This window comes from Convolutriloba macropyga, chromosome 10 (genome assembly GCF_964194025.1).
Source record: "Convolutriloba macropyga chromosome 10, txConMacr16.3, whole genome shotgun sequence".
Taxonomy (NCBI): Eukaryota; Metazoa; Xenacoelomorpha; order Acoela; family Convolutidae; genus Convolutriloba; species Convolutriloba macropyga.
In genome coordinates, this window is record NC_134477.1 from 59,528,241 (window position 1) to 59,555,409 (window position 27,169).

The 27,169-nt window shown below is 37.9% G+C and overlaps 1 protein-coding gene across 3 annotated transcripts in view; it reads left to right on the forward strand.

Annotated features, from left to right (window-relative positions):
• Positions 1–2,659: 2,659 nt before the first annotated feature.
• Positions 2,660–27,169, forward strand: part of LOC142348776 (uncharacterized) — a 60,940-nt gene continuing 36,430 nt past the window's right edge. For 2 of the 3 annotated variants that reach the window (XM_075400273.1, XM_075400274.1), the window contains exons 1-7: positions 2,660–2,911; positions 3,381–3,584; positions 14,371–14,460; positions 15,603–15,705; positions 20,093–20,221; positions 21,102–21,237; positions 24,142–24,360. In XM_075400273.1, the coding sequence (XP_075256388.1) occupies positions 3,383–3,584; positions 14,371–14,460; positions 15,603–15,705; positions 20,093–20,221; positions 21,102–21,237; positions 24,142–24,360 (879 nt within the window). In that variant the 5' untranslated portion in view covers positions 2,660–2,911; positions 3,381–3,382. The remainder of the gene's footprint in view (positions 2,912–3,380; positions 3,585–14,370; positions 14,461–15,602; positions 15,706–20,092; positions 20,222–21,101; positions 21,238–24,141; positions 24,361–27,169) is intronic. The other variant, XM_075400275.1, reaches the window with a different exon arrangement.

Sequence of the window (27,169 nt, forward strand, 5' to 3'; positions counted from 1 at the left end):
GGAACCAAAGAACGTATTAAAACCATTTGCGATCTCGGAGCTAGAGGACAGAGAAACTCCGCTATAGGACATAACAGAAGGTAAAGACTTACTGAAGCCAAGTGTTCTCAGCAGCCTAAAACAGTGAGAAGAACATGATAGGTTGAATTTTTCAATGAAAATTTGCTTGTCCAATTCAATCGACTCGTTAAGTGATTTATCAAGTTCTCTTTGTTTTAGTGAGAGCAGAAGTGTCCAGTTTTTTGTAAGCTTACGGAGGTTAGTCTCTTTCTGATTCAGAAGATGCATTGTATGCGAGGAGAAAAATATTGGCACATTACGTCGCTTAGCTCTTTTCATCTTAAAACTTTGACTAAAACTTTCATGCAGATAAAAATACCAGTGCTCAGGATAGTCCAAAGTCTTGATATCGTTGAAACTTAAAAATTGGAACAAGTCAGAAAGATAGAAGTTGAAAGCTTGCGCATTGAATGACGAGCGTGAAAAACCTGATTTAAATTTAGCATCAATCAGATCGAAGTTACAAGAAAAGAAGATCGGGTAATGATCGGAAAAAAGTTTGGTTCCAATAGTAACAGGTAATTGATCCATATTAGACAAGATAAGATCCAACGTGTTGTGACCTTTGTGAGTGGGACAGCTAACAAATTGATTCAAATTAAGTTCGTCAAGTAAATCTAAAAATTCAACTTCCTGAGAGTTAATCGATGTAAGTGTTTCCCAATTGATACCGGGAAGATTAAAATCACCGAGCACATAAATATTAACTGTTGTCGTAGGCGAATAGTTGCTGACTAAATATTTGATTTTCGCAAGGTATTCATTTAGGCAATCAGTGAGCAATTCGATGATGAAGTGAAATGGAGGTCCGACTGGGGGTTTGTATATCAATATGAAAAACGACGGTATGCTATCTAGAAGACCACACGCAACAGAGAAAGGATATTGTGGTAATTTAACATCAATTATTTGTGTTTGGATGGAATTAGAAGCAGCAATGAGAACACCTCCGTGTTCCCATTTGCTGCGATCGGAACGTGCCACAACATTGAAATTAGATCCGAGTAATATTTCTGAATCAGAAATGCTTTCAGAGAGCCATGTTTCAGTTAAAAATATTAACGAAATTGATGCTGTTGTCATTATTCTAACCAATTCTTGACGTTTATCCAAGCTGCAAATTGATTGACAATTGAGAAGCAAGCAGTTGGCTTCTGTTAGTCAATCACTGCTCATTTCGACTTCACGCCCTTGATAAAAAAAGTTTTAAATTCTTTATCCGAAAGTCTTCTTTATTTTTTCCGTACCGATGAATCATATGGAAGCGTTTATCGAGGACATCTTTCTCCTTCTGTCTTCCACTGGATGTCAGAAACTTCTTTATGTTTACAGGTTTTACAAAATTTTGCAGGTAGTGACTTCTAGCAAAGCAATTCTGAAGTAAAAGGGGATTGGAGGTTGTGATAAGTATATTGGACGGCAGTTTCGCTTTTGTTTGTTCAGGGGATTGACTTTTTTGCCAAGTCGTCTAACACCTGTTACATTGCCGTCGCAAGCTAACCCAATATGCGAGTCTTCAGATTCAGTAACACCATTTATAATAAACTGCAGATCGGGATTTTTGTACTGAGCGTTTGAGCGACCTGAACTAATGTCAGCGTAGGATGGTAAGGTGTCATTAACAGCTTTCTTGACGTCATCGTACAAATGACTAGTAACAGACTCTTTAACAGCTTTTAGACAGGAATTAGTTCTGCAATTGATGATGTAAACTTGTTACTTAAAGAATCAAATAAGCCATTCAACTTAGCTTCGGTTTTTGAAGAAGTGAAGATGTTGTCATTCTGCTCGACACACGAGTCACAAAGCCACACACAGTTGCGTTTAGCTCCAAGCCATTTAACTTCCTCCTCGGAGAGGTGAGCACAGGTACCGTGAAACCAAAGTTGACAACTTTCGCACCCAATCGCAGAACCGTCATCCTCTTTGACTCCTTTCTTGCATTGCCGCATTTGACTGATGTCTTAGTAGAGTTAACTTTTTGATTCCTTGATGCCATTGTTCAAGCATACATTAATATGAAACTATTTAATATATGGTGTTATAGAGCACGTTACTATGTAAGAAAACAGCACGTGTGCCTGGGGGTCAAATTCTCATTATTAATGACAACAATCTGAGACTGAACAGGGGTACAGTCAGACCCAATCACGATCAAAAGAATGAACAGAGGTCTTTTTCATTACAGCCTCCATTACGGAAGTTCTACCGGTAGCACGTGGGGGAAGGGGGTAAAAAGAAGAAAGGACCAAAAGTTTCAAATTGTCTGGATCTTTTCTGTTTGTGCCCCCAACGGAAAAGTGGTTGCATATTATTTGCAAACCCCAGGCGCACGTGCCATATTGTACATAATGATGTAATATGTAAACTTGGGGGAAGGGGGACTTTAATGGGAAGATGCACCCACTAAGCTGCTGGTGGGGGGGGGCACAGACGTTAGGTCTGATTTAACAATGAAAGCTTGCAGGGTCCATAAATTCTAAAACCGTTTTATAGAGTTCACACTTGACTTTAATACGATTTCAAAACAAATCAACTTAGATACCCTATGTTTTGCCTCCAATTTATAGTTTCATTTTGCGCCAAATTAATTTTAGCGACTCTTTTTTCCAAGAAATATCTTCAAATGACAGGCAACAGTATCCACGCACGTGCGAAATTCGATCGTAACCAATGCAACAAAGCTCTGGGGTAAAATAACGTCTATATACCAAGTTATTAAGAAATTTGGTTGAAACAAAAGATGTAATTGTATTGTTTATCAATGGTTATGGCAGATATACACAATAACTTAAAGAAGTTGGTAAACTTATCTGCAACTGACATTTATTCTGGATCCAACTTTTGAGGAGTATGTTTCTGTTTCCTTCATTAAGTAAAATGAAATTGGGATCTTTTCTGCCCCTCCCCCCCCCCCCCCCAGCTTAGTGGGCATATAACTTACACGCCCCGCCTCCCCTATACGCACGTGTTATGTTTCTACATAGTAAGGTGCTATATAACAACTCATAAATTGTAATTGAGTGGGCAGAAAAATTCTGGGGGGAGCAGAATAGATGCTAGAAAATATAAATCAAGCCAAGATAAAATAAATCGGATCTTTTCCGTTTGTGCCCCCCCCCCCCCCCCCCAGTACGTTATGCTCCCCCCAGTGACAGAGCACGTGTCATTACATAGTAAATCATTATGTAAAAATATTGCACGTGCGTCTGGGGGTTGCAAATAATATGCACCCACTAAGCTGGGGGGGGGGGGCACAAACGGAAAAGATCCAATAAATCTTTTGCGAAAAGAAAGGAAACATGCTCTCACACTGAAAGGCATGAACAAGTTTGAGCCAATCCAAGAACACGAGGCATCTAAGTTTGATACAAATGCGGAAGAGAAGGAGAAAGAGACAGCTTCCACTGGGGGAGAGAAGGGAGGGGGGAGTGGCCAGGGAAGGGGAGAGAGATTCGCCTCATTGACTAACACTCTTGAGAGCCAGGATGCAGCGGGGGGTGGTGTTTCCTCTACTGGCAGGAGTATGTACTCGCTGATAACTTGTAAACTTATCCACCTATTCCAGGACTTTTTCCGCTATTTTTGGGTCCGAGGGAACCAAAAAATCCCGAAACCTTCTACCCACTACGTTATGTTGGTCTTTGCCACAATAACCCTCTCCCGTGAAATTATACTATAACCTCCAAGACGTTGGGCTAAGTTCGAGGGCTATAGTGGGGAAAAATCCCGTTATGTGCGGGTTACGTGAATCTGATAAAGTCACACTGGAAAAAAATTGACTGAAAAATTGACAACGTAGCGGTTCGAGATGTAATTTCGAAGTGAGTTTAACAGTATCAAGTAACGTTTTTTTGCTAAACAAAGTTTTGTGAAGAAAAATCGGGGCTTTCTCATTACAGCCATCCCCTCTTAGTGTTATTGGGTCTTTCCTATTATAGCCCCCCCATGAAATTATACCCCCAATTATGGTATAATTACCATGATTGTGGGGGGGGGGCTATAGGTTATCTGACCTTTAAGCTGGGGGGGGGGGGCTATAAAGGGAAGGACCCGTGTTTTTATAAGGCACAGCCCCCAAATAACATATAAGTACCACAATAGAGGCAATAGTTTCGTGGACGGACTATAAACTCTGACGGAAATAACAGAAGTTCGGAAGATTCAATTCTTTCAAACGCTATAATCATATCAAGTAACGTATTAGCTGTAAACGTACAAAGTAACGATCAAAATCTCGTACAAGCATTAACGATGATCATAGCAACCAGTGAAAGCTTAGACAGCAATGTTTTTTCGATGCTCTTTTTACTGGTTTTTCGTCTGATGTTATTGACGTCAAATCAGTTCGTATTCAATCGGCAATTGTCTAGAAAACCTAAAAATATTAAGTCGAAAACCAGCTTAATCGATACATATAGTGGTTATAAAAACTTAAAATTAGGTTAAATGAACTTTTTCGGAACTTTCTACGTATATTAGAACGTATTTAAATTTTATTTGGAACGATTTATATGCGTATTTGTTATTTAGAAATACTCGATTCTGATTGGCTAATATTTACTACGTAACATCCTCCGGCCCGGAAGAAGATGTTGGGAAAACTGGTACAAGTTTTACAAGCGGGCGGACGAGTGAACCGGTCGATGTACGCAAAACGGCGGAGCGCGCGACGCTATCGGAGCCGTAACGGAGTTCCACAATTCGAGCGGTTGGGTAGTAACCCCTAGGGTTGGTTTCGTCAATTATCCAAACCAAGTCACCGGTCTTAAGGTGTTGCTCGGCAGGCGTCTGCCACTTAGAGCGTCGGTTCAGCGTCGGTACGTACTCTCTGATCCAACGGGACCAGATCGCATTAGCGTACGACTGCGCACGGGCGTAACGTTTACAATGGTCAAGCTCATTATTGCCGACAACAGACGGAATACCGGTAGAGTATTCTCCTAAAAGAAAGTGGTTGGGCGTTAAAGCGTTCAAATCGCACGGATCAGCGCTTACGGGTGTTAAAGGACGCGAATTGAGAGCATTCTCCACGAGACAAAAGGTAGTATGCAGTACCTCATCCGTGAGGCAACGCGTGCCAAGAATAGTATACAACACGCGCTTGAAGCTGCGTACCAACCTCTCCCAGATACCACCTTGATGTGGTGCGCTGTGTGGATTGAATCTCCACTTTATGCCTTTGTGAGCGAGCTCAGCTGCAATGTTGACAACGTTCCACTTTTCAATACTTTCTCGGAGTTCTTTCTCCGCTCCAGTAAAGTTAGTGCCATTGTCTGACCAAATCATGGCAGGTGTACCCCTACGTGACACAAACCGCTCAACTCCCATAACATAAGAACTGGTGTCCATGGATGTAACTATCTCGACATGGACAGCGCGAGTAGTGAGACAGGTGAAGAGGAAGCCCCACCTTTTCTCAGTAGTACGGCGGACAGTAACATAGAATGGCCCAAAGTAGTCGACGCCAGTGTTCGCGAAGGGAGGCGACTGGTAAGCAAGTCTCTCTTTAGGTAAGTCGGACATGATTGGTTGCATAGTAACAGCTTGGAATTCTCGGCATCGCAGGCAGTGTGCTTTGATGGAACATAAAGACGATCTTAGTTTCCCTGGTTCTATCTAAAGGTCCCTGGTTCGATCCCGGGTAGCGGCACCAATATAAATTTTGACGGATATAACAGAAGTTCGGAAGATTTAATTCTTTCAAACGCTATAATCATATCAAGTAGCCTATTAGCTGTAAACGTACAAAGTAACGATCAAGACCACGTACAAGCATTAACGATGATCATGGCAACCAGTGAAAGCTTAGACGGCAAGGTTTTTTCGATGCTATTTTACTGGTTTTTCGTCTGATGTTATTGACGTCAAATCAGTTCGTATTCAATCGGCAATTGTCTAGAAAACCTAAAAATATTAAGGCGAAAACCAGCTTAATCGATACATATAGTTGTCATAAAAACTTAAAATTAGGTTAAATGAACTTTTTAGGAACTTTCTACGTATATTAGAACGTATTTAAATCTTATTTGGAACGATTTATATGCGTATTTGTTATTTAGAAATACTCGATTCTGATTGGCTAATATTTACTACGTAACATGGACTGTAATTGAAAGGACCCGTAATAAAATATGGCAGTGTATGTTGGAAATTTGGCATTTTAGAACTTGTTTCCGCAGAAAACTGGCACTTTAATCGCAAAGCAGACTGTCTTTTCGATACTACTATATGATTGATATCGCCATTGAGAAGTCATCAAATTTCGAGGCGAAGCCAAAATGGGATCTATTCTGTTTCGGCCACCCAGTGTTTTTTATGACCCCCCGTTTCAAATTATATGTTGTTATATAGTACGTTACTATGTAAGTAAATAGCACGTGCGCCTGGGGGCCATAAAAAATTTGTGTTCACTAAGCTGGGGGGGGGGGGGACGAAACAGAATAGATCCAGATAACGTATACCCCCAGTCATGGAAAGTATACCTTAATGGGGGCTATAATGGGAGAGACCCATAGAAACTGGGTGGTTAAGTTGTCAAGCAACTCTCGTTGCAATAACAAAACAATTGCATAAATTACCAATGAAATAACTTTTAAATCCTAGCGAAACAGTGGACAAACTCGGCTGTGGTTTAGACTATCGTTTTTCCGTCAATCTTTTTCCGCCACGGTTGCTATATGAAGAATGGCAAAAAACTGGCAGTGTTAGCTCCAATGAGTAATACATTTTTCCTAATAAAAATGTACGAAATCAATTCTAAACTTTCCATGTTAGCAGGCAAACAGACAAAATTCAGTGACATTGTTAATTGCTGGGTCAAAAATGTTTGCGCGTACAATAACGTTGATTTGCCGCCCCATGGTAGTGACGATTTGCAATGTTACATTCTGGAGTGGGCCTCTGAAAAAAACATTATTGTGTAATTTTAAATTTCAAAGATCTCTGCTCTCCAACTATCCAACCAATTATGGCTGATTTACCAAAAAAAATCAATTTCCAGTGTCTACCACTCAGAATCACCAGAGTTGATTATGTTGGTCCCCTTGTATGTCAAACATGTTGGACTACTGAAAATAGGTTGGGGTTACCTCTTCACGTCTCTGACAAATCGTGCCTTTCATGTTGAAGTTGTCCCATCGATGGTCACAAGTTCCTGTGTAATTGGATTGGAACGATCTGTTTGCAGAGCGGTACCTCTTCTATGGTATGGTTCAATTATCATACTATCTTTTTGAGATGAAAAAAAAATGCGTTGTTTTAAAAGCGAAATGTACAGCCTTTTCGCGCACGCTGCCTTATTGATGAAGAATTGAATACAAATTTTTGTCTCCTGGAGCATTCTTTAAATTGGATTTTACTAACACCCTAAAGCATTGTTTTGACCCACAAAAACACTATCTCACCTAATAATTTTCCGTTAGGTAACCATTTTGGCGTTATTCTTTTTTTTTGTTGGTATGAAGAAGTTGCGTCTTTTTGGCGTTATACCAGCGCACAACCTATGCTAATGCTATTTGGTCACGATAGACTGTCATCAATACCACGTGTTTACAACCAATCATTGATCCGAGCGACAGACGCAATCTTTATAAGACCATAAGACTTATGACTACTGTTATAGAACTTATTTCATGTGTTACCCACTGCTCATAACGACGAAATTTGGAATGTTCTGCGATTGATTGCAGGTCTACCAGTTTGCTGTTTTGCCAGTTTGTAAAACTTGTAGAATCTTTTCCGTTTGTGCCCCCCCCCCCCAATTATGTTATGCGCCCCCTGCCCCCAGTTACCGAGCACGTGCCATTACATAGTAAATCTTCATGTAAAAATATTGCACGTGCGTTGGGGGGGGGGGGGGGGGTGGTGCAATTAATATGCGCCCACTAAGCTTGGGGGGCACAAACAGAAGAAATTCAAGTTGTACCTTTATTCTACACATAATCTGGGCCAGAGGATATTACCTGTAAATAGATCCTTTTTTCCGATTAAAGATGAACAATTATTTACACCGTCATCGAATTATGTTACTTAGCTGATGCTGTTTTAAATACTACTTTCCACCTCGTGGAGCGTGCTTTAAATTCGCTTCCGTTAACAACCGTTAGTGTTGATTCTACGAACAAAGAGGCTCTCAAACCTAGTCATTCTTTGTTAGGTAACCTCTTCTGGTGGTATCCACTTTTTGAATCTTAACAGTGGAGCAAGTGGAGTATTCGAAAGATGTAGTCTAAGTTTGATGCATGATTTCACATTTGCTGCAAAATTTTAATTAGTTATGCAGCGGTTTTTATCACAACGATAACGGAAAAGATAAAAGTGCCGTTAGATAACCAACGCGTTTTACATTCCAGGGTCTGGACTGAGAAGGTCTGGATATCATTTCGATTGCAAGAAAGTATTGATAATAGTAATCTATAAGTAATTCCTTTCGTTATTTCTAAAATCTGATCAATTTCAGCTGTCACATTGATCTGGAACGGTATGTCTATAAATTACATGGAAGTGTGATCAGAGGCTTCTTCAATCACGCCAAATTGTGTACCTGTATTGCAAGAAAACTTTAATGTATTCTGTTTCGACCAACCCAGTGTTTTTTATGACACCCAGTTACAAATTATATGTTGTTATATAGCACGCTACTATGTAAGAAAATTGCACGTGTGCCTGGGGGCCATAAAAAATTTGTCTTCACTAAGCGGGGGGCGGGGGGGCGAAACAGAATAGATCCAGGGCAATAGAAAGAGGTGATTCTCATAACAACCCCCAGCTTAGTGGTCAGATAACGTATACCCCCGTTCATGAAAACTATACCATAATGGGGGCTATAATGGGAGAGACCCATAGAAACTGGGCGGTTAAGTTGTTAAGCAACTCTCGTTGCAATAACAAAACAATTGCATAAATTACCAAAGAAATGACTTTTAAATCCTAGCGAAACAGTGGACAAACTCGGCTGTGGTTTAGACTATCGTTTTTCCGTCAATCTTTTTCCGCCACGTTTGCTATATGAAGAATGGCAAAAAACTGGCAGTGTTAGCTCCAATGAGTAATACATTTTTCCTAATAAAATTGTACGAAATCAATTCTAAACTTTCCATGTTAGTAGGCAAACAGACAAAATTCAGTGACATTGTTAATTGCTGGGTCAAAAATGTTTGCGCGTACAATAACGTTGATTTGCCGCCCCATGATAGTGACGATTTGCAATGTTACTTTCTGGAATGGGCCTCTGAAAAAAACATTATTGTGTAATTTTAAATTTCAAAGATCTCTGCTCTCCAACTATCCAACCAATTATGGCTGATTTACCAAAAAAAATCAATTTCCAGTGTCTACCACTCAGAATCACCAGAGTTGATTATGTTGGTCCCCTTGTATGTCAAACATGTTGGACTACTGAAAATAGGTTGGGGTTACCTCTTCACGTCTCTGACAAATCGTGCCTTTCATGTTGAAGTTGTCCCATCGATGGTCACAAGTTCCTGTCTAATTGGATTGGAACGATCTGATTGCAGAGCGGTACCTCTTCTATGGTATGGTTCAATTATTATACTATCTTTTTGAGATGAAAAAAAAAATGCGTTGTTTTAAAAGCGAAATGTACAGCTTTTTCGCGCACGCTGCCTTATTGATGAAGAATTGAATACAAATTTTTGTCTCGTGGAGCATTCTTTAAATTGGATTTTACTAACACCCTAAAGCATTGTTTTGACCCACAAAAACACTATCTCACCTAATAATTTTCCGTTAGATGACCGTTTTGGCGTTATTCTTTTTTTTGTTGGTATGAAGAAGTTGCGTCATTTTTGGCGTTATACCAGCGCACAACCTATGCTAATGCTATTTGGTCACGATAGACTGTCATCAATACCACGTGTTTACAACCAATCATTGATCCGAGCGACAGACGCAATCTTTATAAGACCATAAGACTTGTGACTACTATTATAGAACTTATTTCATGTGTTACCCACTGCTCATGTCGACGAAATTTGGAATGTTCTGCGATTGATTGCAGGTCTACCAGTTTGCTGTTTTGCCAGTTTGTAAAACTTGTAGAATCTCTTCCGTTTGTGCCCCCCCCCCAATTATGTTATGCGCCCCCTGCCCCCAGTTACCGAGCACGTGCCATTACATAGTAAATCTTCATGTAAAAATATTGCACGTGCGTCGGGGGGGGGGGGGTGCAAATAATATGCGCCCACTAAACTTGGGGGGCACAAACAGAAGAAATTCAAGTTGTACCTTTATTCTACACATAATCTGGGCCAGAGGATATTACCTGTAAATAGATTCTTTTTTCCGATTGAAGATGAACAATTATTTACACCGTCATCGAATTATGTTACTTAGCTGATGCTGTTTTGAATACTACTTTCCACCTCGTGGAGCGTGCTTTAAATTCGCTTCCGTTAACAACCGTTAGTGTTGATTCTACGAACAAAGAGGCTCTCAAACCTAGTCATTCTTTGTTAGGTAACCTCTTCTGGTGGTATCCACTTTTTGAATCTTAACAGTGGAGCAAGTGGAGTATTCGAAAGATGTAGTCTAAGTTTGATGCATGATTTCACAATTGCTGCAAAATTTTAATTAGTTATGCAGCGGTTTTTATCACAACGATAACGGAAAAGATAAAAGTGCCGTTAGATAACCAACGCGTTTTACATTCCAGGGTCTGGACTGAGAAGGTCTGGATATCATTTCGATTGCAAGAAAGTATTGATAATAGTAATCTATAAGTAATTCCTTTCGTTATTTCTAAAATCTGATCAATTTCAGCTGTCACATTGATCTGGAACGGTATGTCTATAAATTACATGGAAGTGTGATCAGAGGCTTCTTCAATCACGCCAAATTGTGTACCTGTATTGCAAGAAAACTTTAATGTATTCTGTTTCGACCAACCCAGTGTTTTTTATGACACCCAGTTACAAATTATATGTTGTTATATAGCACGCTACTATGTAAGAAAATTGCACGTGTGCCTGGGGGCCATAAAAAATTTGTCTTCACTAAGCGGGGGGCGGGGGGGCGAAACAGAATAGATCCAGGGCAATAGAAAGAGGTGATTCTCATAACAACCCCCAGCTTAGTGGTCAGATAACGTATACCCCCGTTCATGAAAACTATGCCATAATGGGGGCTATAATGGGAGAGACCCATAGAAACTGGGCGGTTAAGTTGTCAAGCAACTCTCGTTGCAATAACAAAACAATTGCATAAATTACCAATGAAATAACTTTTAAATCCTAGCGAAACAGTGGACAAACTCGGCTGTGGTTTAGACTGTCGTTTTTCCGTCAATCTTTTTCCGCCACGGTTGCTATATGAAGAATGGCAAAAAACTGGCAGTGTTAGCTCCAATGAGTAATACATTTTTCCTAATAAAATTGTACGAAATCAATTCTAAACTTTCCATGTTAGCAGGCAAACAGACAAAATTCAGTGACATTGTTAATTGCTGGGTCAAAAATGTTTGCGCGTACAATAACGTTGATTTGCCGCCCCATGGTAGTGACGATTTGCAATGTTACATTCTGGAATGGGCCTCTGAAAAAACATTTTTGTGTAATTTTAAATTTTAAAGATCTCTGCTCTCCAACTATCCAACCATTTATGGCTGATTTACCAAAAAAAATCAATTTCCAGTGTCTACCACTCAGAATTACCAGAGTTGATTATGTTGGTTCCCTTGTATGTCAAACGTGTTGGACTACTGAAAATAGGTTGGGGTTACCTCTTCACGTCTCTGACAAATCGTGCTTTTCATGTTGAAGTTGTGCCATCGATGGTCACAAGTTCCTGTGTAATTGGATTGGAACGATCTGTTTGCAGAGCGGTACCTTTTCTATGGTATGGTTCAATTATCATACTATCTTTTTGAGATTAAAAAAAATGCTTTGTTTTAAAAGCGAAATGTACAGCCTTTTCGCGCACGCTGCCTTATTGATGAAGAATTGAATACAAATTTTTGTCTCCTGGAGCATTCTTTAAATTGGATTTTACTAACACCCTAAAGCATTGTTTTGACCCACAAAAACACTATCTCACCTAATAATTTTCCGTTAGGTAACCATTTTGGCGTTATTCTTTTTTTTGTTGGTATGAAGAAGTTGCGTCATTTTTGGCGTTATACCAGCGCACAACCTATGCTAATGCTATTTGGTCACGATAGACTGTCATCAATACCACGTGTTTACAACCAATCATTGATCCGAGCGACAGACGCAATCTTTATAAGACCATAAGACTTGTGACTACTATTATAGAACTTATTTCATGTGTTACCCACCGCTCATGTCGACGAAATTTGGAATGTTCTGCGATTGATTGCAGGTCTACCAGTTTGCTGTTTTGCCAGTTTGTAAAACTTGTAGAATCTTTTCCGTTTGTGCCCCCCCCCATTATGTTATGCGCCCCCTGCCCCCAGTTACAGAGCACGTGCCATTACATAGTAAATCTTCATATAAAAATATTGCACGTGCGTCGGGGGGGGGGGGGGTGCAAATAATATGCGCCCACTAAGCTTGGGAGGCACAAACAGAAGAAATTCAACTTGTACCCTTATTCTACACATAACCCGGGCCTGAGGATATTACCTGTAAATAGATCCTTTTTTCCGATTAAAGATGAACAGTTATTTTCACCATCATCGGTTTATGTTACTTAGCTGATGCTGTTTTGAATACTACTTTCCACCTCGTGGAGCATGCTTTAAATTCGCTTCCGTTAACAACAGTAAGTGTTGATTCTACGAACAAAGACGCTCTCATACCTAGTCATTCTTTGTTAGGTAACCATTCTGGCGGTATCCACTTTTTGAATATTAACAGTGGAGCAAGTGGAGTATTCGAAAAATGTAGTTTAAGTTTAATGCATGATTTCACAATTGCTGCAAATTTTTAATTAGTTATGCAGCTGTTTTTTATCACAACGAGAAATGATAAAAGTGCTGTTAGATAACCAACGCTTTTTACAATCCAGGGTCTGGACTGAGAAGGTCTGGATATCATTTCGATTGCAACAAAGTCTTGATAATAGTAATATATCAGTAATACTTTCCGTTGTTTCTAAAATCTGATCAATTTCAGCTGTCACTTTGATCTGGAACGGTATGTCTATAAATTACATGGAAGTCTGATCAGAGGCTTCTTTGATCACTCCAAATTGTGTGCCTGTATTGCAAGAAAACCTTGATGTATTCTGTTTCGGCCACCCCAATATTTTTTCTGACCACCAGTTACAAATAATATGTTGTTATAAAACATGTTACTATGTAAGAAAATAACACGTGCGCCTGGGGGTCATAGAAGATTTATGCTCACTAAGCTCGGGGGGGACAAACAGAATAGATCCGAAAAACGTAATCAAAAGCATTTTTGAACAATTTTGGTATAGGCTAAGTGGCCTTTCAATAAATTACCGATAAACTTTGGCACGCATCGAAAATTGCGTGGCTAAACAAGAATTTAGGCCAGATTTTCGAAATGTTTTTTTTTCAGAGTCGAACAATCATGCGTTTATTTAAAATGAGGAAAGTATATAAGTCAGTCTCATTGTTTGCTTAGGACCTTCTTGAGTTGTCTATTTTCCTCTGTAACTTTTTTGTAATAAAACAATTCACGTATGTAAAAGAGCTAGGGTAGGAAAAGAATTAGAGGAATTTTTTGAGCAAATAACACATCCGTTTTAAAAGTTTATAGATTAAACAAATCAAACAAAAGAACCTAAAATTTTTAGTTTTTGACACGAAAGCTGGTCCGACACTTTATGGCAATGTACGATCTATCTCTAACTAACAGTTTAAAGTTATCTGGCTAATGCTAATAATTCTTTCAATTGAATGATAAACGATTGTTTTGAGAAAAAAACATATTGAAATCAGGCCACAGTTTAAAACAACTCACTTTTGGGGTTTTTCCCAATAGCCCCCCCCCCCCACCGCCAGCTTTGTGGTGGCATAACGTATAGCCCTCCCCCAATCATGTTAAACAGACCATTATTGGGGCTAATATTTCGTGGGTTGGGCTATAATAGTAAGACCCCAAAATTTAATCCGAAAAAATTGTTCACCAAATTCGGTGTGTCACATTATTGAATAATGGAATGGGGGGGGGGCAAGAAGAGTATATCGGAAAGCAAAACGTACCGCCTTGAATGGACTGGGGAAACCCCTTGAGTTTTCGGAAATTTAGGGATATCTAACGTTGAAAGACTGGTGGACATTTAACCGGGCGGGGGGGGGGGGGCAGAATAGAGAATAGATCCAAATCTAGTTCAGGCATTTAATTTTTGGTTGACGTTCAGATCCGTACCAGAGCGAGGGTCTGGACCAGGGCAGCAGCCGACGAAGCGGAGATGGAACCAATTATATCTCCCAGTATGCCAGACAGGAAGGTAAACAACCCAGAATCATCACCCAGTTCAACTTAATCAGGCAATTTTGGATCCGCTAAGTATATGTTAGAATGTGTTTCTGGGAAGCCCGAGGCAGTTAGAACTTATAGCCGAGGTTGAGCGCAAGGCCAACGGGTTTTCATGGTTTTATTCTTATTTGTTTAGACTTCTATTTTGATCATTTCATCTGTTTTTCTCTATTCAAGTCCTGAGTTTGAAATTTGACATCTTAACTCTGTCCAATGATTTCTAAAGTTGAAATAAGCGAACATTTCATAAGCCACAGGACAGAGTTCAAAAGTCAAAGTTCAAATTTAAAACATGTAAAAAAAATCTATGAATAGAAGTTTCATGGAAAAACGTTGACATTCAAATGACATCATTGATGCTCAGTTGCATGTCTTTTGTTGTTTTCGAACGTTCTTTGGTGTTGTTATTTCAACTTTATGCCCGGATCGAGGTTTGGCGGTGATTTCTCGTAAGAAATGCGGTCAAAAAAAATTTCACCGCGTATTACCTACCTCTTTTTGCGATGAATCGCGGTGAATTGTTTATTTTCACCGGGTTCTCGGTATTCTCACTTCCATACACGGGTTCTAACTTCTTACCTCCTGTATGTCTCCAACTCTTTATTCCACTGCGCCAACTGTCGCTTACTTCTAACATATTTTTTGTGAATTTATGTAAACGTTGAAAAACGAACGCTGTGAATTTTTGTGCGGAGAATGCGGAGAAATGAGGTGAAATGCGGTGAATTTTTTTTTTCACCGCATTCACCGCATTTATTACATTACTTTGCCACAAAAATCGATGCGGTGAATTTTTGTAAGAAATGCGGTGAATTTTTGTAAGAAATGCGATGAAATTCGGTGAAATATATATATTTTTTTCACCGCATTCACCGAAATCACCGCATTTCTTACAAAAATTCACCGCATTCACCACTTTTCTTACCAAAGTTCACCCAAAAACCTCGACCCGGGTGAGACAAAATATACATAAGCAGCCCCGACACAATTTGAGATGAGGAAGAGGCTCATTTCAGATGGTAGTTATAAATTCACTAATCTGTTATGCAATTTTAATAACTTCAAAAATTGAGCAATTAAACTCGTATTTATTGATCGAATATCTTCTTCTAGAACATTCGCGGCCTTCTGACACTGACAAGGAGTCGATGGAGAGCAGAAGAGAGGCCAGACCACGGTTCCCCTCACTTTCAACTGGGCTCAATATGGAAAACCCGTAAGTTTTTACCTTTACTTTTGTGAATCAAGCTTACAAAATCATGCGCAATGAATAACTAGTACTAAAGCATGTTAGGAGAAGTAATACATGTCTGCGAAAAGTTTCTTTTAATTTGTTTCAGTTTCTGAGAAAAAGCGCCGTTCTGCTAATCATGCGGGAACTCTTAAACTATAGCGAAAATAACTGTTTTGATTCAAAAAAGCGCTTTGATCAACATTTTTGGAAAAATAGACTAAGAGATAATATGTTTATCAACCAATTGCATTGCCTGCGACGCTTAAATAAAAGCATTGACGAGAAGCAATGTGGCATTCTTCTCAGTTCAAACATTTAAGAGGATTGGTGTTAAAATCCGCACAACTGCCACAATTTTTAATATTGAGTTTTTTTTTACGTAAGGTCATTTTTTTTTGGGGGGGGGGGGAGGGGTGGGATGGGGTCCAATATTTTATGTAATCAGATGAAAATATCGTATAATGCTCAGGGTAGCTGTAAAATGAACCGATAATTCCTTCTAACTTTTGGCTTGGCGCTAATGGGATTAGTTGAAATAGACAAATTGAAATTAACTTTTTAATCTTTCTCATTAAAATTTTATTTAAGTCTTGATGTGATTGAAAAACCTAATAACAAATAATTATGTGGAACATGTTTAAGCAATTAAAAGAACCTTAATAGAACAACTTTTAAAAATCACAACTTGAAATAGTTTCATATTAATGTATGCTTGAACAATGGCATCAAGGAATCAAAAAGTTAACTCTACTAAGACATCAGTCAAATGCGGCAATGCAAGAAAGGAGTCAAAGAGGATGACGGTTCTGCGATTGGGTGCGAAAGTTGTCAACTTTGGTTTCACGGTACCTGTGCTCACCTCTCCGAGGAGGAAGTTAAATGGCTTGGAGCTAAACGCAACTGTGTGTGGCTTTGTGACTCGTGTGTCGAGCAGAATGACAACATCTTCACTTCTTCAAAAACCGAAGCTAAGTTGAATGGCTTATTTGATTCTTTAAGTAACAAGTTTACATCATCAATTGCAGAACTAATTCCTAAAGCTGTTAAAGAGTCTGTTACTAGTCATTTGTACGATGACGTCAAGAAAGCTGTTAATGACACCTTACCATCCTACGCTGACATTAGTTCAGGTCGCTCAAACGCTCAGTACAAAAATCCTGATCTGCAGTTTAATATAAATGGTGTTACTGAATCTGAAGACTCGTACTTGAAGCAAATCGAGAAGGACTCGATGGAAGTCAAAAACATAATATCGCATATTGGGTTAGCTTGCGACGGCAATGTAACAGGTGTTAGACGACTTGGCAAGAAAGTCAGTCCCCTGAACAAACAAAAGCGAAACTGCCGTCCTATACTTATCACAACTTCCAATCCCCTTTTCCTTCAGAATTGCTTTGCTAGAAGTCACTACCTGCAAAATTTTGTAAAACCTGTATACATAAAGAAGTTTCTGACATCCAGTGAAAGACAGAAGGAGAAAGATGTCCTCGGGAAACGCTTCCATATGATTCATCGGGAAGGAAAAATAAAGAAGACTTTCGGATAAAGAATTTAAAACTTTTTTATCAAGGGCGTGAAGTCGAAATGAGCAGTGATTGACTAACAGAAGCCAACTGCTTGCTTCTCAATTGTCAATCAATTTGCAGCTTGGATAAACGTCAAGAATTGGTTAGAATAATGACAACAGCATCAATTTCGTTAATATTTTTAACTGAAACATGGCTCTCTGAAAGCATTTCTGATTCAGAAATATTACTCGGATCTAATTTCAATGTTGTGGCACGTTCCGATCGCAGCAAATGGGAACACGGAGGTGTTCTCATTGCTGCTTCTAATTCCATCCAAACACAAATAATTGATGTTAAATTACCACAATATCCTTTCTCTGTTGCGTGTGGTCTTCTAGATAGCATACCGTCGTTTTTCATATTGATATATAAACCCCCAGTCGGATCTCCATTTCACTTCAACATCGAATTGCTCACTGATTGCCTAAATGAATACCTTGCGAAAATCAAATGTATAGTCAGCAACTATCCGCCTACGACAACAGTTACTATTTATGTGCTCGGTGATTTTAATCTTCCCGGTATCAATTGGGAAACATTTACATCGATTAACTCTCAGGAAGTTGAATTTTTAGATTTACTTGACGAACTTAATTTGAGTCAATTTGTTAGCGGTCCCACTCACAAAGGTCACAACACGTTGGATCTTTTCTTGTCTAATGTAGATCAATTACCTGTTACTATTGGAACCAAACTTTTCCCGATCATTACCCGTTCGATCTGATTGATGCTAAATTTATTTTATTTATCCAAAGGTGAAGTTTTTAATTTGCAAACAGCAACACGGATTCATGAAATTAAGGAGCACTGTAATTCAAATGATTGATTACTTAGATATTGTTTATAAATCTCAAGACATAAGCTCTCCCGCACTTTCAGTTTATTTTGACATCAGGAAGGCCTTTGACACTGTTCCTCATCACTTATTGCTATCTAAACTTCAAGTTCTTGGCTTCTGTCGTGGTTTTTTGTTACTTTTTGAATCTTATCTTTCTGATCGCTTACAGTGCGTCAAAGTGAATGAAACTTTCTCTTCTTTCTGTAATGTGACATCTGGTGTACCACAAGGCAGTGTCATCGGACCACTTCTTTTTCTGTTATTTATCAATGATATGCCATATGTAATCTCACATGGATCGTATTTTCTGTACGCTGATGATTTGAAAATTTTCACATGCTGCGAGTCACAACTTATACAACAGGACCTTAACACCTTACAGCAGTGGTCAGTTTCAAATGGCTTGAATTTTCATCCGTCCAAATGTAAAATTTTATCTTTCAATTTTGACCGTTCGCAAGTATTAAAACTTGGTGAGACAGAACTGGATTATATTGACTATATTGAAGACCTTGGCTTCACCATATCGAGTAATTTGAGCTGGCAACGTCATATTGATACAAAATTAGCTAAATGCAAAAAGATTTTCTATTTCATAAAGCGAAACGTGCCTTTCACGATATCAGCAGGAGGAAACTTTTATTGTATCAAAGCCTCGTCCTCTCCATCCTTCTTTATGGTTGTTTTGTATGGCAGCCTTCTATAACCTATATGCGCAAGCTGGAGAAATTTCAATCAAGAGTTTTCAGATGGATTAATTCTGATCGCGATTATGTTTCTAAACTTCAAAGATTTTCTTTCTTACCAGTTTGCTACCAGAAGATTGAGTCGGACATGGTCCTGCTTTGGAAAATGATCAATAAACAAGCCGAGGTGGAGAGTGAAACACAAAGTAGTTCTTTCAACACAAGGTCATCGACTCTTGGATTGTTTAGCGTGCCTAAAACGCAGAAGTTCTGCTCCGAAGATAACTTTTTTGTCAGGGCCACCAGATGTGCAAATGAACTGCTAAAGCTAAATGTTATTAAATTCGATATGCCGCTGGGCATATTTCGTACTAAATTACATATTTTTCTAGTTGAAAAACTTGCTCATTTTAACATTGATATCTCTTGTTCTTATTTTGTAAAATGTTTTTGTAAAAATTGTCGCTCTTAATTTCTCCTGATGCCTGGACTAAATGATCTCATCACTCCTGTTTTGGAATTGAGTCTTTTACTACTACTACTACTACTACTACTACTACTACTACTACTACTACTACTATTTAGCAGCTTGAAATATTGTGTATTGATTTATTTGGCTCATTTTGAAGACAAGATTATGCCGATATGTCTTCATTAAGGGAGTTGTATTGGGGGAATAACCGATGTAGGGTGATTCTAATAACATAATGACAACAAAAATTTCCATAAACAGGTGAATAGTTTGAAGTTTTATGTGTAAAATTTAGCAGCTTGTAATTTTGAGTCTTTCCTATTATGCGCATCCGCTTAGTCGTTGACGTCATCTACTGAAGATAAACAAATTATCTTTAAAAATAAATCAATGAAAAAATAATAAAAAATATAAGGCCACCCGGAACAAATTTCAAGTCTTGATCAGAACTCCAGTGAAATGCACGTCTTCAATTGAGAAATCAGTACTGATCACGTCTTATCTCAAGTCTTAAGACTTGTGACGACATGCTAAGACTTGACTCAAGACTTGCCAAGACTTAAGACTTGATTTAAGACGTGCCCAGTCTAAAAAGTGACCTGATCAGAGCTCTGGTTCAGTACTGATCCAAGAATTGCAATTTCACTGAATCAATACTGATTAAGACTTGACGATCAGTCCGGGTAACGTGTAGCCTGCAGGCTATTCATTGTAAATATACCACACCGGGGGGGGGGGGGGGGTAATTTCATGTGGGCTATAATGGGAAAGAGCCGTATAATTCTTGCCCTATTTGTGTATTTAGAGAAGCTGAGCAAATGAGACAGCAACGGTACAGAGCAAGAGGTATGAACAGACCAACATCCACTGCGGGGGGACACAGTATGTCACCCAGACCTGTAATATCGGCACTTGAAAAAGGAAAACTGAAGAGGTAAGTTTTAACTTAATGTCAAATTTGCAATTATTTATAAAGAAATTTGTAAACTTTGTAAAATAATGCATTAATTTTACAAATATTTGGAAACAGGTCTGAATATTTTTTGTCCATTTTCGTTCGGAGCTGGCCCTGTATGGTGATTTTAGCACACATATCGTTTAGAAGGTGTACTCTATACATTTTTCAATTGAATTAAGCAATCTCTGAGAAATGATTAGGAAAATAAGAGTATAGTATAGTATATATGATACCGAAATTCATGATTACAGTTAGATTGTATTTTAGCCACAATAAATCTCCGACCTCAGCTGTAGAGTTTGTGTTTTTGTACCCCAAAAAGTGAAAAGTGAAGAGACATGGTAGGATACAAAAATGCCGCGGCTTTTTCTAGCCGAACAAAAAATTAGCTTGATTATTGTCAATTTACAAATGTCATTAGAGAGAAGTTCCTCAAACATAAGCCACCGTAAATCCATTAAATTGAATATATTAAATATATACACATTGAATATATTAAATATATACACTGCAAACAACAAATAATATCCAAAAGTATTACATCGGTTTTAAGCCGTTAGATTATTTCTAAGGATTTTGACCTCTTTTGACCTCTGTCCAGACAGTTTTGATCACACATGATTTGCTATACGCAAACTTTTTGCTTAAAATCGACCATATTTTTTGCAAGTTCTCTTCATAATTATCAAGGTCACGCTGCAGACCAAAAATCTATACGTCTACACCCTTCCAGACGAATTTGAAATGTCTACATGTCCAGACTTTCGTGCAGTCGTACATTGTCATGTGTTCCAGACCATCAATCGATCATATCGAGAGAGGTCAAGTGTTTCATAATTTTCCTATTTCTGCGTAGATCCTACTCGATAGACCGTGCACGTGGATACACCAGCATGACTCAAAGGAAAAACATGTTGAAACACATGCGACAGATGAAGAGTGAACAACAAATTGTTCACAACTCTAATCTTATCCTAGCGGGACAAATACCGGTTAGTATTTAAAAAACCCCTAATTAATATAAAAAATAACCCAGTCGGCAAATAACCGGCAGTTTAAGGGAAATTTGAAAGAGAATGAAGATTGACCGCGTTATCAGTCCATATTGTATCGTTATTTATTAGTGTTGACTGAAAATAATTTTTTTTCCTTTAATAGCAAACTCATTAACTCTAAAATGGATGCTGCAAAAAAAATTTTAGATATGACGAATTGCTTGTTCTTGAAGGGCATTTCCATAAATATGCGATGATTTACTTAAAATAAAGCGACAAATAATTATTAAGTGTTTAATTGCTTTAATTGCTTCTTAAATTCCAGGTTAAGGCCTCGATTTATGAAGACTCAAAAATTCTAGAGTCCAGTATTCAAGAGTCCAGAATTCAATATAAGTCGAGTAAAGGTCTTTCCATCGTTTTTTCTCTTGGTCAAGTATTGTCGTTTCATAGGAATTTTGAGTTGAGCATGGTCTTTTCATGTGTCAAGTAGAAAGTTTTTCATAATTTTTTTACGCATTTCTCAAAAAAATTACTATTTTTCGCTTCCGTTCATTTTGAAGCACAATAATGCTAAACAAGATTGCTCCACAGAAGTCTAACTTATTGACAATATTGCCAAAGACAATATTGCCAAAAGCACTTACCGTAGCTGGAACATAATGTAGTTATTACAGTTATCGAAGTTATCGCATAACATAACGCATTGCAATTATCGCAGTTATAGCAATAGATAAAGCAGTTATCGCAGCTGGACTATAATGCCACAATACTTGATTAAAACTAAGTAGCTTAATTGTTATGGTCTTCTTCTCTTTAGCCGCGATGAAATCTCTTCAAGTTCCCGTTTTCTTTGTCTAAAGTTTACAATGGCAGTGATTAACTGAATTCTTTGAATTAACTAAGGATAGAGTTATCGTAAAAAATACAAGAAACAGAAATAAGCATGTTTATAAAAAAAGCTTTCGAAGAACCAGTAGTTTGACATGGAACATTGTAATTTGAATTTGTTCAACAATAAGTTAATGATTTTTTGAACCTAATAAACCCTATCACAGATCAAATCGATCTTTAAAAAATGAGGTAGGTGACATCATCAAAAAAATTGCTCGACCATAACATGGTACGTTATATAATTTAGGAAGGCAAATTGCACTGGACCGAAAATTTTAACACAAATGATCATTCGAAAACCCTAATCAGAATCCATCGGTTAATCTGCACGCTCCGAAATGAGGGTAGCTGAGCCTGATAACGGACTGTAGACTCAAGTTACCGTATTCTTAAATCGACTGTGAAAGGCGCATGTAAGAAAACCTCATTACTATAACGAATTCTTGTTAGCTGTTTCTTGTATTATAGCAGCAAAAATGTGAAAACAAAAAGCGGTTGACAAAAACTTTTAGAGTTAATTTAAAAGAAACCCATTTTCTAATTCGAATAGTTTAAACATAATAAAATTTCAAAAATTGTATTCGGAATAGCCCCAGCTGAGTGGAGCTATATTTGGTCTGCTTTTCCGTTTTTTTTCCGAGAATTTGATTAGTTTTAGATCTAGGTCTGTTTTTGTTAGACGTTATCACACAATTTTTGAGTTTTTGCTCTCAAAACAGGATAAACAGGTCAGACCCAGATTGAATTAAGCTGCTTTAGAGGCCCTAAGCTTGCTCTAGTAGATCAGACGCCCCCCCCCCCCGGGGTCCGGGTGCACCCCCGCTGCACTCACATCACACCCCTTCAATAAACCTAAGCTAGCCTCACTAAACCTTGGCTAGATACTGACGAAGCCAACCGCTTGCCGGTAATTTGAAAACAATTTGCCCGACCTTAGTCAGTTATGTTTTTTGCTCATTCTTTCCTGTAGTCTCTACTGAGCTTTCTTGTGACATTATTGCTGACTTGTGCGAATAATTTTTAATCACACGTTCTCAAAAAGTACTTTACTAATTTTCAAAATAACTATTGCTTACTTTAATTGATCGATTTATGGTCAACTATGGTATCTTACTTTACATCAAAATTATTTATGGGCAGCTACAAGAAACAACCCATGTTAGATGAAATCTTCTATATTAAAATATGACATCTTGGCTATTAGTTACAAAACTGAAATTTGTTTTCTTTTCTCTTTTTCTCTGGCATTTTGCGACTGCTCTTCTACGAAGCCGTCGCAGCTTTTTTAAAGCAATCTGACAGCTGTTTTGGTAAAAAAAAGTGTATATAGGTGATTTTGATCATTCAATCGAGCATCATTGTTTTTTATCATTAATTATGAATAATGATGACAGCTAAATTTTGTATATTGCATGCTAGGATAGAAAACTAAAAAGAAACTATCTAATTTACTATCATACTACCTCGAAGTTGTATTAACTGCGAGAACGAGATTATAAGAATTTATTTCTTTATGATTGTTCAAGAAAATCTTGGCGATAACTCAACAATCGAGGTTATGAATAAATACAAAATAGCACGGCAGAAGCAGTTTTTATACTGTATAAAATATTTTGAGCCCATGGCAAGTAAAATATATACGATAGATGTTTCTATGTAGCTCCGACAGAATCGAATTGCTTTTCTTAGGAATAATTTTGACGAAAAGATTTTCAAAATTTGTTTTGGTTTCAATTCATGCTCTTAAATTGACGAAAACCTGTTCTTCTTTGAAAAAAAAATGCTTATATTAAGCGTATTTCTCTTCGACTCTTTGAGTCTAGACTTGTTGAGTCTTAGACGCTTTTTATGAGCACGTACAAAGTTCCTGGTGACTTTTTTCACATTCTCAAAGTGATCGTTTGACCTTCATAATCCGTTTTTTGTTCGTTTGACCTTCATATTCCGAGTAAAAATTTTATAGCAGTCATTTTTTCAAGGTTTGAAAACTTATTTTGTCTGCTTTAGGTGAAGCACAGCAAACGAAACTTGAACGAGACGGCGAGACGGCTTCAAGAGAGTGAATGTTCTTCTCGAATGCCGAGGCAACCCCACCCGACACTCCATCAACAGACATACCAACCCTCAACTGTGGCAGAGTCCCAGAGACACCCCCACCCTCCCTCTGTGCAAGGGGCGGGAACAGGTGCTGCGTCCAAAGTTGGAGATAGAGAGAGCATAGAAAAGGTGGGTAATTATTAATTAATCTTGTCGAGCATCAATTTTGGGTCAAAGTTAAAGGCCAGAAGCAAAAAATGAGTAGGCCATTGGCGTCGAGGCCCAAGCCTGGATTGCTCTCAAAAGAAGCGTGTTGCAAATAATTTTGCCGTGCTGGTCTTTTCTTTGCAATTTTTTTGCTTTAAAATATTCGTCTAAACATTCGACTTTTTGTCCTCAAAGAATGAGGTAAAACCCGGTGTCTTTGTATACGTTTCACGGACGTCCGACTTCTGAGTGCGTACAATTTAATCACTCATTTGATCCACACCAGTTTTCTTGGTCCAAAACACAAAAAGTCCTCAGCAATGACAAACTCAGCTGAGATGGTTATACGACAATGATTGTAACAGACACAATGCAAAACTCAAAAATGCGCCTACTCTATTCGCGAACAAGTTTTCGCTAGAATTTTGCGAGAAGATACATCATCTTGTAAGATTCTTTTCCAAAATCTTACAATCTTTCAAGAAAAACTTGTATTCCAAAATAATCAATTGATGGTACAGAAATAACTGCGCTGGAACACGATCAGAATATGAAGTTTATAATGGGTTCCCACAAAATTAAAATGTTTTTCGAAAAACAAATAAAATTAAAACTGTTTTCTGAGTATAGATTGCTTTGAGAAAGCAGCAAAATAAGTGATTTGGTTGTTTGATGTAGCATGTATAAAAAATGTTGTAGAACCGTTTTTTCGCCGTCTGTTTAGATTGTAGAGCAAAAAGTGACCCCCCAATTTTAAGATCTTGAGTATTTTCTTGAAATACCACTTAAAGGTGTGACAAAATTGCTTCTTTAATTTTGGCTCTAAGAGTTTCCAGTCTTGAACCCTCTAATTAAAATTGTAAAAAAATTGAATGATTTTTGACACCGTCAATTCGTTTCTTCTAGCCTAACCTATGGCTCAAAGAAAAAGTCTGAATTTGATTTTTAAGTGATCTAAGTACAGTTCACAGATTTAAGCAGCTGATATCATAACCGAAATTGTTCTCAAATGAAGAGTTAAAACGAGAGAGAATTGGTTTCACTTTTGTTATTTTGAACCTTAACGGTAGTCCAGTCAAAGTTCAAGTTAAGCAGAAAAAAAATTGTTTCCATTCTTTCATTTGTTGCTCTCAAACCCCACTCTTGTCCCTTTTCGCTTTCTTTTCTCTCTCTCTCTCTCTATCTATCTATCTATCTATCTCCTTTTAAAGTTTATTTGCTCACTTACTATCTCGTTTCCTCTCTCTCTCTCTTTCTCTCTCTCTCTCTCTCTCTCTTCCCCTCTCTATCTCGTTAATGGCAAAAAGTTGTTTATGTGAAAAGAGTATGACCGAAAAAGTGCTGTATCAAAGTGGTCACTGAACAACTAATCTAGTGTCTCTCAGATCAACCAACGAAACAAGATTCTCCAAGTAACGGTCAAGGACGTTATAAAACTGATGATGAAAAGTTGCTCAGTTAAAATTTTTCACATTAGCTGTATAGTATTTCGACGGAAAAAGTGTCTTTTGTGTTATATGTTTTTAAGTACCGCCATAACACTGTTTTGCATTTTTAGCTTTGCGGGTGTTAAAGTGTTTGCTTGGCGAACTTGATTCTTCATACAAAATTATTGATACTTTTTCTTTTTTGCGTTATCTAAGACTGAGTTGGAAGTTTATTCAACTGATTTATTTGCTGGCAGTTCTGTTTTTTTAACCGAAATGAAGCTTGAGAACGAAAGGAATTAGTTTTACTTGCAAAAAGTTTAATAGTGGACTAATAAAAATGTAAAGTTTATACACTCCGAATAAAAATTGTTTTCAAAACTGCGAGGTGTAACTGAGCATAGCTGTAGTGGTGTGATCTTTTCTTGTTTTTTTTTATCTGAGGTTCTTTTTAGTTTTCATTTGATCTCTCAGCAAAGTTTAGAAAATCAGTTTGAATGAAAAGTGTCGAATGAATCGTCCGTCACACTTGACTTTATTGGGGTCTTGAAGTAGTTTGCACTCTGTCTTCTATGTGTAATGTTTTCTATGTGTAACGGAGGTATCAAAGGTGAACTTGCTGTTGGTTGAAGCTGAACGATCTTTATTAATTTATCGCTGAAGGTTTTCACTGTTTTGTGAGCGGCGTTAATAACACAATCAATTCATTTGTGTGTATGTTTCTATCTGTTTGCTAGAGCAAGCAAATCTATTTCGCAGCGGTTCGATGAAATTTTCAACGCTTTGTTTCGGCTTTTTCTAGTCCTCCAATTTTTCTCTCGCTCTCATTTCCTATTCTTTCTCCTGGTTTTCTTTTTACCTTTCCCCTCTTTGTTCTATTTCAGTTGCCTTTTATTTCCTTCGAGTTATGTCTGTTTCCTTCTTGCAATATTTCTTTTTTTTTTCATTTTCTTTATTTTATTTCGCGGTACCCTCATTTTCGTCGATTTCTCCTTCATTCTCTTTGACCGCTCTCTTTCTCTCTCTCTCTCTCTCTCGCTCTCTTCTATCTGCAGTGTAGTTTTTGCTTCTTTCAATCTTTTTTGCTCTAAATCTCTTTTCAACTCTTTGATTGTTTCAGTCTTTTTCCGCACTTTTTGTGGTTTTTCTTGGTTTTATAGTGAAACAATTTTTTATTCTGCGCTTTGTTCTAACAAATTGACTTACATTAGTTTCAATTCCGATTTTGGCAGATCTTAAATATTAAGGGCATAGATATTGTTTGGTCAAAATATAATTGAAAATTTTATTTTGATTTCATGAAATCTACCTTAGTCCAGAATAGGAGACAGAAAGATTTAAAGAATTGTTTGGCATGTTATGTT